Source organism: Phocoena phocoena, chromosome 15, assembly GCF_963924675.1.
Source record: "Phocoena phocoena chromosome 15, mPhoPho1.1, whole genome shotgun sequence".
Classification (NCBI taxonomy): Eukaryota; Metazoa; Chordata; class Mammalia; order Artiodactyla; family Phocoenidae; genus Phocoena; species Phocoena phocoena.
In genome coordinates, this window is record NC_089233.1 from 22,310,870 (window position 1) to 22,324,448 (window position 13,579).

General features: G+C 44.9%; 1 protein-coding gene across 1 annotated transcript in view; it reads right to left on the bottom strand.

Moving 5' to 3' along the window:
- Positions 1-8,333: 8,333 nt before the first annotated feature.
- The window catches only part of LOC136134932 (acyl-coenzyme A synthetase ACSM1, mitochondrial-like), a 42,432-nt gene continuing 37,186 nt past the window's right edge, over positions 8,334-13,579 (bottom strand). The window contains exons 10-13 of the mRNA XM_065892721.1: positions 12,275-12,402; positions 11,095-11,194; positions 9,898-10,017; positions 8,334-8,420 (exon numbers count right to left, since the gene is read on the bottom strand). Of these exons, the coding sequence (XP_065748793.1) occupies positions 8,334-8,420; positions 9,898-10,017; positions 11,095-11,194; positions 12,275-12,402 (435 nt within the window). The remainder of the gene's footprint in view (positions 8,421-9,897; positions 10,018-11,094; positions 11,195-12,274; positions 12,403-13,579) is intronic.

The following is a 13,579-nucleotide window of genomic DNA, read 5'->3' on the forward strand; positions in this document are numbered from 1 at the left end:
TATCTAATTGTTTTTTATGGTTGAGTAATATTCCATTGTATACGTGTACCACCTCTTCTTTATCCATTCATCTGTCAGTGGGCATTTAGGTTGCTTCCTTGTCCTGGCTATTGTAAATAGTGCTGCAATGAACATTGGGGTGCATGTATCTTTTCAAATTACGGTTCTCTCTGGAGGGGATTGCTGGATCATATGGTAGCTCTATTTTTAGTTTTTTAAGGAACCTCCATACTGTTCTCCACAGTGGCTGTACCAATTTACATCCCCACCAACAGGGTAGGTTCCCTTTCTTCCACACCCTCTCTCCAGCATTTATTGTTTGTAGATTTTTTGATGATGGCCATTCTGACCGGTGTGAGGTGATACCTCATTGTAGATTTTATCTGCATTTCTCTAAGAATTAGCAACATTGAGCATCTTTTCATGTGCTTTTTGGCCATCTGTATGTCTTCTTTGGAGAAATGTCTATTTAGCTCTTCCTCCATTTTTTTGATTGGGTTTTTTTTTTGATACTGAGTTGAATGAGCTGTTTATATATTTTGGAGATTAATCCATTGTTGGTTGCATTGTTTGCAAATATTTTCTCCCATTATGTAGGTTGTCTTTTCATTTTGTTTATGGTTTCCTTTGCTGTGCAAAAGCTTTTAAGTTTAGTTAGGTCTGAATTGTTTATTTTTGTTTTTATTTTCATTACTCTAGGAGGTGGATCGAAAAAGATATTGCTATGATTTATGTCAAAGAGTGTTCTGCCTATGTTTTCCTCTAAGAGTTTGTAGCATCTGGTCTTACATTTAGGTCTTTAATCCATTTTGAGTTTATTTTTGTGTATGGTGTTAGAGAACGTTCTAATTTCATTCTTTTACATTTAGCTGTCCAGTTTTCCCAGCCCTACTTATTGATGAGGCTGTCTTTTCTCCATTGTATACTCTTGTCTTCTTTGTCATAGATTAGTTGACCATAAGTGTGTGGGTTTAATCTCTGGATTTTCTATCCTGTTCCATGGATCTATATTTCTATTTTTGTGCCGGTACCATACTCTTTTGATGATTGCAGATTTGTAGTACAGTCTGAAGTCAGGGAGCCTGATTCCTCCAGCTCCGTTTTTCTTTCTCAAGATTGCATTGGTTATTCAGAGTCTTTTGTGTTTCCATACAAATTGTAAAATTTTTTTCTACTTCTGTGAAAAATGCCATTTGTAATTTGATATATATTGCATTGAATCTGTAGATTTCCTTGGGTAGTATGGTCATTTTGACAACATTGATTCTTCCAGTCCTAGAACATGGTATATCTTTCCATCTGTTCATGTCATCTTCAATTTCTTTCATCAGCATCTTTTAGTTTTTGGAGTGCAGTTGTTTTGCCTCCTTAGGTAGGCTTATTGCTAGGTATTTGATTCTTTCTGATGTGATTGTAAATGGGATTGTTTCCTTAATTTCTCTTTCTGATCTTTCATTTGTCAGTGTATAGAAATGCAACAGATTTCTGTGTGTTAATTTTGTATCTTGCAACTTTACCAAATTCATTGATGAGCTCTAGTAGTTTTCTGGTGGCATCTTTAGGATTTTCTATATATAGTGTCATGCCATCTGCAGACAGTGACAATTTTACTTCTTCCTTTCCAATTTGGATTCCTTTTATTTCTTTTTCTTCTCTGATTGCTGTGGCTAGGACTTCCAAAACTATGTTGAATAAAAGTGCGAGAGTGGACGTCCTTGTCTTGTTCCTGACCTTAGAGGAAATGCTTTCAGCTTTTCACCATTGAGTATGATGTTAGCTGTGGGTTTGTCATGTATGGCCTTTTTTATGTTGAGGTAGGTTCCCTCTATGCCTGCTTTCTGGAGAGTTGGTATCATAAATGGGTGTTGAAAGCTTTTTCTGAATCTATTGACATGATCATATGATTTTTATTCTTTAATTTGTTAATGTGGTGTATCATTCTGATTGATTTGTGTATATTGAAGAATCTTTACACCCTTGGGATAAATCCCACTTGATCATGGTGTATGACCTTTTTAATGTATTGTTGGATTCTGTTTGCTAGTATTTTGTTCAGGACTTTTGCGTCTATGTTCATCAGTGATATTGGCCTGTAATTTTCTTTTTGTTGTTGTTGTATCTTTCTCTGGTTTTGGTTTCAGGGTGATGGTGAACTGAAACCAAACAAACCAAACTGAACGGAATGTACTTGGGAGTGTTCCTTCATCTGCAAATTTTTGGAATAGTTTCAGAGTGATAGGCATTAACTCTTCTCTAAATGTTTGATAGAATTTGCCTGTGAAGCCATCTGGTTCTGGACTTCTGTTTGTTGGGAGTTTTTAAATCACAGTTTCAATTTCAATACTTGTGATTGCTCTTCATATTTTCTGTTTCTTCCTGGTTTAGTCTTGGGAGATTGTACCTAAGAATTTGTCCCTTTCTTCTTGGTTGTCCGTTTTATTGCTGTAGAGTTGCTTGTGCAATAGTAGTCTCTTATGATCTTTTGTATTCTATGGTGTCAGGCATAACTTGTTTTTTTTCTTTTCATATCTAACCTTATTGATTTGAGCCCTCTCCCTTTTTTCCTTAATGAATTTGGCCAAAAGTTTATCAATTTTGTTTATCTTTTCAAAGAACCAGCTTTAAAAAAAAAAAAAAAAAAAAAAAAGAACCAGCTTTTAGTTTCATAGACCTTTTCTATTGTTTTCTTCGTCTCTATTGCATTCATTTCTGCTCTGATCCTTATGATTTCTTTCCTTCTATTAACATTGGGTTTTGTTTCTTCTCCTTTCTCTAGTTGCTTTAGGCGTAAGGTTAGGTTTTTTATTTGAGCTTTTTCTTGTTTCCTGAAGTAAGACTGTATTACAATAAACTTCCTTCTTAGAACTGCTTTTGCTGCGTCCCATAGGTTTTGGATCGCCTTGTTTTCATTTTCATTTGTCTCTAGCTATTTTTTTATTCCATCTTTGATTTATTCAGTGACCCATTGGTTGTTTAGTAGCATATTGTTTAGATTCCACATGCTTATTTTTTCCAGTTTTTTTTTTTCTTGTAGTAGATTTCAAATCTCATAGCATTGTGGTCCGAAAAGATGCTTGTTATGATTTCAATGTTCTTAAATTTACCAAGGCATGCATTATGGCCTGGCATGTGATCTATCCTAGAGAATGCTCCATGTGCACCTGAAAAGAATGTGTATTCTGCTGTTTTCAGATGCAACACTCTAGAAATATTAATTAAGTCCATCTGGGTTAATGTGTCCTTTAAGGCCTGTGTTTCCTTATTGACTTTCTGTCTTGATGATCTGTCCATTGATGTAAGTGGAGTGTTCATGTCCCCCACAATTACTGTGTTACTGTTGATGTCCCTGGTCCATCACAGTGGACACCCGAACAACCTTCCCCTACCTGCTGCCTCCTCGCTCGCCATCCAACCCCGGGTCCTCTCTGGAAACTTCTCAGACCTTAGGTTTTCTCGTCCTCCTGAACCCAGGTCCCCTGTCCCCCACTTCTGGACGCTTCTTCCTTCTTTTGAGAACTCCCAAGATTTCCCATGGGCAGTGGCCAAAATCGATTTGTTGACAGAGATACAAGAATAATCAAATACACAAGCAGAGTGGGAGGTTTTCACACCTCTCCCTCAACAAGTCATACAATGAGCACCACAGAACATCTGTAAGGTGTAGAAGATCTTACTAGCAAACCATTTTAATCATATAGCTATATCCATATATCCCTCAATATCACATAACAACTGCAGAGGAAACATTAATTTCAGGCACATATAGTGTAATTACAAAAATTAACCTTATTTATTTTGGCCACAAAGCAAATTTCAACATATTTCAGAGGAATGAAATCACACAGAGCATGATTTTTGGTAATGCCATTGTGCTAGAAGAGTCCTGATGAAAAGCTAACTAGAATTTCCCATGTTTGGAAATTGAGAAGTACACTTACAAATAAAATACGAGCAAAGAAGAAAACCCGAAGGGAAAGATGTTACAGTTGAACTGCATTACGTGGTCATGATGATATGGTAATAAAATAGGTTTCCTTCTGGCTTGCGAATTCCACTTTGTGTGACCATACAGACGGTACGGGTATGGTCTCAAAATCATCCGTAATTAGTGTAGACATTTTAACACCTGAAACAGGGCTAGATACATCACCTGTTAGCATGGGCTTTAGCTTATGAACCTAAACAGGGGCGAAAAAAATCCAGTCTGACTCTCATTATTGATTGCCAGGGACCTCCAGAAATTGAGAATTTCAATGGAGAAAGTTCACCAGCTTCCTTTCTGGGGGATCTGAGGACAGCACCCAAACAGCTTGGCAGTACCAGGAGTGCTGGGTGGGGAGAGCCAAGCAGGTGGGCTGGGGCCCAGGGACCCAGGTGGTTAGACAAAGCCCATTGGTGATGGTCTGTTCTGGGCCCTGTCCTGAGGTGAAGTTCCTAAAGGTGCTTTTATGTGTGACTGACAGAGTGGTTTCCCAGCTCATTCAGGCCCAAGACAGCTTTAAAGTCATTGCTTTAAACCCCATAGATTTTATTATTATGGAAACTTATTGTAAACAGGAAACATTCTATTACTGTTATAATGGAAAATCAATGTCTTTTACCATAAATACAAAGAAATGATTAAAAAAAAACAAGCAAAACAAAAACAAAAAACAGGGACAACTAAACAATAGTGTTGAAATCTGTTTAGATGCAGTTGCCTGCCTACAGAGTCCCACGTTCAGGCTGTGTGGTTATAAAGAGACAGACTAGGCACAGAAGGGGTGGAAGTCAGACTAGCCGCGAAGTGAATGGGAGGCAGACGCAGCCTGTAAGGGACTAAGGACTTCCATGAACGGTGCCAGGGTCACCCTGGTTACAGCTCAAGCAGGGATGAGGGAAAGAAGGAGAAGTGAACAGAGTTAAGGGGCCTGGAAAGGGTGAGACCATTCATGCAGCAGACGAAGCATCCCCAAAGCGGGTTCAGCCTCCCATCCAGGGGAGGAGCGCTCCGTGGCCCCTGAAGGCAGGGCCAGGAGCCTTGGGCTTGAGACCCAGCTTGAGACACAGCGGTGTGACCCTGGGTGGGTTTCCTCCCTAAGATGGAAATGCCCAGTCCTGTGTCCAAAGGCTGTCACGAGGACAAAGGGAGGCCATGTGCTGAGCGCCTGTGCCCATCAGCTTCATCATCTCCCAGGGGCGACTGTCCTCCCAAAACCGGCACCTTAGAAGCTGTGAAGGCTTTAAAGGCCCCTCCTGTTACCAGCCTGTGCTAACCACTGTACTTTGCAGGCATCTTCTTACGGCCCATACCATCTCTATCCCCACTGCACAGATGGAGAGTCAGGGAGAGGTGTTGTACCAGGCTGAGAAAAGGGTCAGGGGGGACTTGGGTCTGGGTGGGAGTGGGGGGAATGTTGGGAGAGGAAGAAGCTGGAGCTGAGGCCTCCAGAGAGAGAAGGGGCCAGAGAGAATCTTTGCCTTGGCTCGGGGTCAGCCCTGCTCAGAAGATGAAGCAAACCAGGCGACCATGGTCACACCTCACTCCTCCACCTCGGGCTGATGGTCGGTCATTGCTGTGGTGATGATAATATTATCATACAATGGTCCTGATGATGTCTTTACTGTCACTTTTGTTATTGTGGGAGAGGGCACAGCCCACCCTGACAGACAGCGCGGGTCCTGGGGGGGCACACTTTTCTCCCTCTTTTGACTTTGGGATCTGCTAGGCCCCATGCAACACCCCCACGTTAAGTGCATGCTGTCATAGCCCAGTCCTTCCCCTGTGCCCTGTCCCCAGAGCCACCCTACCCTGGCCATTCTCTGGTGTCTCAGAGCATAAGCACAGCCCTCTGGGAGGCCCTCAATGGGACAGGTGCCTAGCACTGGGTTCGGAGCCAGGAAAACACCCCCTTCCATGACAGCCTAGGTGGGGTAGGTCATGCTGATCTCGAGGGTGTGGTGGCTTGAAGCAGGATCTCAGTTCCCTGACCGGGAATCAAACCCAGGCTGTGGCAGTGAAAGTGCTGAATCCCAACCACGAGGGCCGGTGGGATTGAAACAGGACCTCAGTCCTTGTCTTCTTTGAAGAAAGAATTCAGCAAAGAGACAGAAGGTAGGGAAGCAGATAAAGCGTTTATTAGAAGAAAAGTACATGCGGAAAGACACACGGATGGGCTCAGAGAGAGAGAGTCACGCTTTTGGGGTGGCTTGAATTGCTTATACGGCTGCAGTTCTCCGGGTTCCCTCTAGCCAATCACCTTGATTCATCTTGCTTTGTGCCCATATTTGGTCTGACTCAGGGTCCTACCCAATGTGCACGTGCATCTTTAAGCCAAGACAGATTCCAGCGTGAGAGTCTCTGAGAGGTTGGCAGGACATATTATGGGCTAGCGCCCCCTCCATTTTCTGACCCCTGAGGAACCGTTTTGTGCATGTGTAGTCCAGGAGGTCTCCTTGACCTCAAGAATGAAAAATATGGTAGTCTTATCTTTTCACTCAGGCAGAGCTGAGCTTCTCTCTTCTCCTGCCTTTATCTTTTCCTTGAAATGTCAGCAGGAGACAAGCTCCAGCTACTCAGCCTGGAGCCCGTCTACCTTCTACCTCAATGCCACGGTCTATTCATCCCGACTGCCTGTGGAGGTATCCACTGGAGTGCCAGAACTGTCTGGGAGTATGTGTGTGTGTGACTGTGGTTGTATAAGTCTGCATGTATGAACCTGTGTGTCTGAGTTTCTGTGTCTGTGAGCATCTCGATTGTGAACGTGAATTTCCCACTGCACAGCACTGAGACATTGAGTGTCTCTCTGGTTTTATCTGTACGCATTTGTGTCTGCACCTTTGTCACTGAATGAGTGTACGTTGGTTGTGCAAATCCGTGTTTGTGTCTGTGTCTCAGGGCATATGGGTCTGTGGAGTTGTGTCTGTGTTTTATATGTGTGTGAAGTTGCTGTCCCTTTGGGTGTTCCTGATTGTATCTGTGTGTTTGTCTTCTTTTTGTGCCTGTGTGTATGTGGCTGTGTTCTGTGTCTATGTCTCTGCCTCCATGTCTGTGTGTGTGCGTGTGTGTGCCTCCTTGGGGTGTGTGTGGGTCTGCCCTGGGGGGCTGTCTCACATGGCCCTGAGTATGTGTACTTGTGTGTGTATGTGTGTGTGTTCCCCCCAGGGTGTCCTTGCCTGCGTTGGTCTGTGTGTGAGCTGTCCATGAACCCAACACCTGAGTCCCCAGGTGAGGCTGGGGGTGATTCTTTACCTGTGCGTCTCTGTGTTTGTGATGTCTGTGTATTACCCTGTGAGTGTGTATATCTGTGCACCTCAGAAGAGGGCAGCTGCAGAGGGGATCTCCCTCTCGGTGACCCCCCAGGAATGGGTGAGAAGGAGACAATATGCGCTTCTCTCACCCCCAGGCTCAGCCTCTTCTGCCTCTGCTCCTTCCAGCCTCTGGTGGTTCCATCTCAGGCCGGAAGGATGGATGGAGTGAAGGGTTAGTTCACAGGACCACAGGCCAGGGGTGTCAGAGGGCTCTGGATGGCAGAGCGGATTACACAGTATAAGGAGAGGTGCCTGGGGAGGACTCCGGGCCCCTGGGGAGGGGCTGGGGGGCAAAGCTCCTGGGTCCCTGGGAAGGGCTGGAGGAGTCCTGCAGGATTCCTGGGCCCCCAGAGGGCAGGTACTCACTCACCTGCACTGGTCCAGGCTGGGACCTGCAAGCAGCAACAGCAGCAGCATTATTGGTGGGACGAGAGGCAGTGGGTCCACTGGAGGGTGCAGGTGAGGGATGGTGTGGCAGGCAGGTGTCGTCACCAAGCCGGGCTGCCCTCCCCTCTTCTCCATTCCCCAGACACCACACTTGCCCTGCCTCCCGCCTCACCCCCAGTTGGGCAGAGGCAAGCTAGGCAGGAGCAGACCCCGGGGGCCACATGGACTGTTCCTCCTAGACCTCTATGTCCTGGTCGTCGACTGGGTCACAGAGTCTCTGGAACCAGGAGGGAGAATCAGGCCCTGGAGCAGTCTGTGATGGGGATTGGGGGAATTACGAGGGACAGCATTCAGCACTGGATCTTTCCCAGAATAAATGCACAACAGACTCACTGTGGATGCTGAGTCAGTATTTAATTTGCTTCAGCCCCATTCTGAGCGCTCAGCTGGGCAATCTGAAATGAACAGGGAACTTGGAGGAAGGATAGTGATTGATATTAATTTAAAAGAACAAAAATGCTGGAATGTTGACATTCCCGGGTCTCTTTCAAGTCAACTCTCTCAGCGTTCCTCTCCTCACCCTCACCATCGTGAGGAGCCTGAGGCCGCCAGGCATTTGGCCAACATCACACAGTGGTTTCTGAGTTTTCTGCCAATTACATCTGACCAAACTCCTTCTTCCGGAGTTCACTTCTTTTTATCTTGCCAGTGATGGTTTTGGGCAGCTCTGAGACAAACTCCACCTGGTTGAGGATAAAGCAAACACATACTAAGTCTCCCCGTCATTTTCTATCAACCCTCAGCTCCCCTCCTTTGCCCTCTCACAGTCCCCCAGAAAGGCTGGCGCCATGTGGGGGCCTTAATGGGGTTCACCATTTATGTCAGATTCTCCTCTGACCTCCTGAAGTTGGATGCAGCCCTTCTATGTACTTTGACCAGTGAAATATGAGAAGGAGTGAAGTGTGCCACATTTAACAGAAAAGTTGGGAGTCATTGAGACAGGCCACCCCCTCTGTCCATCTCTTCTAGTACTCTGGGAGGTACCTACGTGGTGGCTGCTCCTTTATCCTGGTCCCAGGATGAGGGGATGTGGAGCAAAGGCTGCGGGAAAGCTATGGTGGACAAGTGGCGTGAGCAAGAAAGGCACCGTCCTTGTTATAATCCACTGCAACTTTGGGACTGTTTGTTACGCACAGTAACATGTAGCCCTTCCTGACTGGTACGCATCCTCTACTCTACTCTCGATAAAGCATCAGATGCTAATGTTAGCAGCATGAACTCTGTTGTCAGATACACATGGGGTTGAATTCCAGCTTCTATTTACCCTAATCTCAGGCAATTTACTTTGAGTCTCTAAGCCTCAATTTCCTCTCTGTAGACTGGGATGATTATCTCAGGGTGTGGGGAGGATTAAATGAAATAATAATGCATGTAAAGCATTGAGTCCAGGGCCTGGTACACACAGTAAATGCTCAATAAATGTTAGCTATATAGCTTTATAATATGTATTGATTGTAAACATTCAGACAATGCAGCAAAGTATTTCTACAAAAGAAGGAAATTTTAACTTGTTTTTCAACATATCAGATAGCACTACGTATTTCTTAGCCTGCTTTTTTTCTCAATATTATTGATATTTTATGCTAAAAATCTTCATCATCAGTTTAAACTACAGAATCATATTAAATTCCACGAGTAATTTCATCCTTTCTCTATTGCTGCACAGTTTCATAGGTTGTGCACAGCATTTAAAACCAATGAAGTTGAGCAAAAAATATCAGAATGTGTTACATGCTGTTAGGGTAAATATCATGTTGTTCTTTGTTGTTTGCTATGTGTGTATATGGGTGTTGGGTTGCAATACAGAATGTATTTCTCATGACAGAATGTTTTTTAATAGCTTGGAAGTTGCTGGTTTGGGCGTCGTTTTCAAATTTTGAAAGATTATAGATAACCTTCCTGGACATCCTTGGGCAATTGTCTGATTTTTTCCTTTAGGCTGACACTCCAGCAATGGATGAGTTTCTGGCACAGGATCGAGGTTCCACCCGATTCAGTGGGCTCCCTCACACCCCTAAGCTGAAATGCTTCTTCTGCAGAGAAAAATATTAGTGCTCTTGGCTACTTAGGCTTCACCCCAGACACTGTATGAGACTTGAGGCAGTGGAGCCCCCAGAACCACTCACAGGGACCAGACCCCATCCATCTGCTCTCGCTCACCTTCCTTGGGTACTTGTACGGGGCTGTCACTGACTTCACATGCTGCTGCAGCTCCTTGGTGAGCTGGTCTCGATCACGGGACAGGAAGTTTGGGTTCAGGACAATGAAAGCCTTCACTACCTGCAGTGAAGAACCAGAGTGGAGGCTCAGGGCGAGGGACAACCAAAGAATAGTTTAAGGAGTAAATGCCTGGGACTTCCCTGGAGGTCCAGTGCTTAAGACTCCGCACTCCCACCACAGGGGCCGTGGGTTTGAGCCCTAGTCAGGGAACTAAGATCCCGTGTGCCATGCCACACTGCGCGGCCAATAAATAAATAAATAAAAATAATTTTCAGTTTAAAAAATTTTTTAATTAAAAAAATTTTTTTAAATAAAATGCTTACAAAATTAATGGGAAAACAAACTGAGAACAGAGCCTTTGGAAATTCCAGGTTCAAATCTCAATACTTCCAATTTCCACTCTTTGCCTTGGCACATTACTCAACCTATCTTAATCTCGATCTCCTTCTCTGCGAAATGGGGAGAGGACAGGTGCATTCCTCATCAGGTTCATGCAAAGATTCCATGAGATAATACACAAAAAACGTGAAGCCAGTTTAAATGTATTTGTATTCCTATCATTGTTATCATCACCATTTTCACTATTATTGTAGGTAGAGTTCTGTGGGCATTTAATAATAGCTAAGACCTTGTGGGCCTTTAATAATGTTGGTAATTTATTAGTTTCCTATTATTATTTATGTCCTCATTTAACTCCTCAGGGATTGTACATAGAAGGTGTTCAATAAACACTTGTTGGATCAAGGATGCATGCTCTGGAGCCACACCACCTATTAGCTGTGTAATCCAGGCAAGTTATTTAACCTCTTTATGCCTCTGTTTCCTTCTCTGCATAAAGGTATTAAAAGAGTCCTTAATTCATTGTGTTCTGTGAGGGATAAATGAGCCGACACCCAGTAAGAGCTGATTAACTGCTAGATGGCAGCAGCGGCAGCATTCACTGTCAGCTTCATTTCAGTCACAGATGAGGCCACAGTGCCCCCTGCTGACCACATCGTGTAAGTGCACATGCACATCAACCATGCCCTCCCTTCACCCTAGGTCCAAGGCTGGGTAGGTATGGCCGGGAAGTTTTCCCCTCACCTGCCTTCCCAGCCCCACGCCCAGCCACGATGACCTCCACGTCCCGTTCCTCACCTCCCCTCGAATCGGGTCCGGGCTGCTCACCACAGCGGACTCAGCCACCGCTGGGTGCTCTGCCAGGGCGTTCTCCACTTCTGCCGGCCCAATGCGGTACCTGCAGGACCAATGGTTCCTTCTGAGCCAGTTCCCTGGCGAGGGTGACCCAGGCCCTCAGATCGCATCTTTTGGAGAGACACATCTTCCCTTGGCACGGAGGGTATCTGTCACAGGGTGCCAGGGCCTGTGTAATGGGACTGAAATGTGAAGTCCTGAACGTTCCATGCTAAGAAATACAAGGCTCAGGTGCTCCCCAGGTGAGAGAGGAGGTGAATTCTTCATCCTCCCAGAGCTCTGGGGCTGGCTCAAGCTCAAGCAGCTTCCCCTGGCATGAAAACTCCTTAGCTTAAACATCTGTACAAATTTTACAGCCTGTTCCTCACTGTTATCAGCATTGGTTTTAGAAATTAAAGACAACAAACACAATTTTCCTGAAATTCCCAGGAAAACATGTTATTCTAGTGTAACGTGTCATTGTTTTTCTTTATAAATCATGTTCGAGTTAGGAACAACAGACTTGCAGTTAGACCACCTTTGTTCAAATCTGGCCTGCACCCTGTACTGTCTTTGAAACTTCAGGCAACGTTTTTCACTGGTCACTGACTCCGTTTGCTCATGTAAAATGGGCATAATCATGGGAATTCCCTGGCCATCCAGTGGTTAGGGCTACGTGCTCCCACTGCAAGGAGCACGGGTTCAATCCCCGCTTGGGGAACTGAGATCCTGCATGCCGAGCACTTGGGGCCTCCACACACACACCCTCCCCCCACAAAATAAAATAAAATAAAATGGGCATAATCGCATCTACCTTACAGCATTGGGAGGTGGTTCGTATAAAGCTCTACAGAGAGTACGGTCACATAATACGTATTCCATAAAGGTGAATTTTATTATTGTTGTTTTTATGTGCTTCTGTGACACGTTGTTCATTACAGGAGCACACAGAATAAACTCCCTCAACAAATAGGGCCCAAAGTCAAGTTTTCCTTCCCAGTGCCTTTAACTTGCATGATGTCTTACTTTGGTTCAGAGTTAGGCTGAGAGTCCATCACCAAGGCATGAAGGAATGTCTGGGCATGCTACCTCCCACCAGGCTTGTGAGGGTGGTACCTTCTGGCTCAGCGTCAGCCACACCTACCCGGAGGCGTTGATGACATCATCGGCCCTCCCCAGGAACCAGAAGTAGCCCTCTGCATCAACAGTTGCTCTGTCCCCACTGTTGTAAAAGTCCCCACACTCCACTTCGGCTGTCTTCACCGGGTTACTCTGCAAAGATAACGACACTCCTCTGTCAAAAACAGTGAGTTTAGAGATGATGAGCTGCAACAATGAGCTCGGATCTGGGTTTGAATCCTGTTTCTGGCTCTACCTGGCACCTGGGCATTTTTTATAATCTCTCTGAGTCTACTTTCATTACATGCAAGCACTCAATGCATGCCACTGGTAGATTAGTGAACAATGTTCAACCAATTTTAAGAACAATATTTATTTCATTTATTTATTTTTTGCTGCCTTGGATCTTCGTTGCTGCACACGGGCTTTCTCTAGTTGCGGCGAGCAGGGCTACTCTTCATTGTGGTTCACGGGCTTCTCATTGCGGCGGCTTCTCTTGTTGCGGAGCATGGGCTCTAGGTGTATGAGCTTCAGTAGTTGCGGCATATGGGCTCGGTAGTTGTGGCTCACGGCCTCTAGAGTGCAGGCTCTCAGTAGTTGTGGGACACAGGCTTAGCTGCTCCGCGGCATGAGGGATCTTCCTGTACCAGGGATCGAACCCGGGTCCCCTGCATTGGCAGGTGGACTCTAAACCTCTGCGCCAACAGGGAAGCCCATTGCCTCCGGTTCTTGGCAAGAGATACTGTTTTCCACTTGTGATACCAGATCAAATTCTTTTTTAAACAAATGCTTTAAAGTAATAATTTGTTTTAAAGTGAAAAATAATGTAAGTAATAATATAGATGGTGCATGATTATGGCAAAAAATAGTTGACGTGGACTTGAATGACTGAAATTTAGGAGCCACCACATGAAAGGGTACAGAAAAAGTCCCACCCCCAATTCATGTACCATTTGAACTGCTGTCCATCTCAGTGTACTGTGATACAGTTGACCTGACACATCCCTGTGGACACGTCTTCCCTGAAGGAAATGATATTTCTTGATGTCAATCATCTGAGGTAGGGTAAGAGATTGGAACCTTACAGATGGGACTCCAACACTCAAGGAAGGAATTCCTTTGTCTCTCCGGGCCTGAACTTCTTGGAAGTAGATCTCAGAGCCATTGAAGAGCTCCTGAATGGTAGGAGAATAGTATCATATCTACTACACAGAGAGGGTCAGAGTCTACAGGGGCACCTAATTGAGTTCTTCACCTTGACTACTTTTAAAAAGTGCTACTGGTGGGTGATGTCAAGAAAACATGGCAAATGAGGAAGATTTAAGGTCTC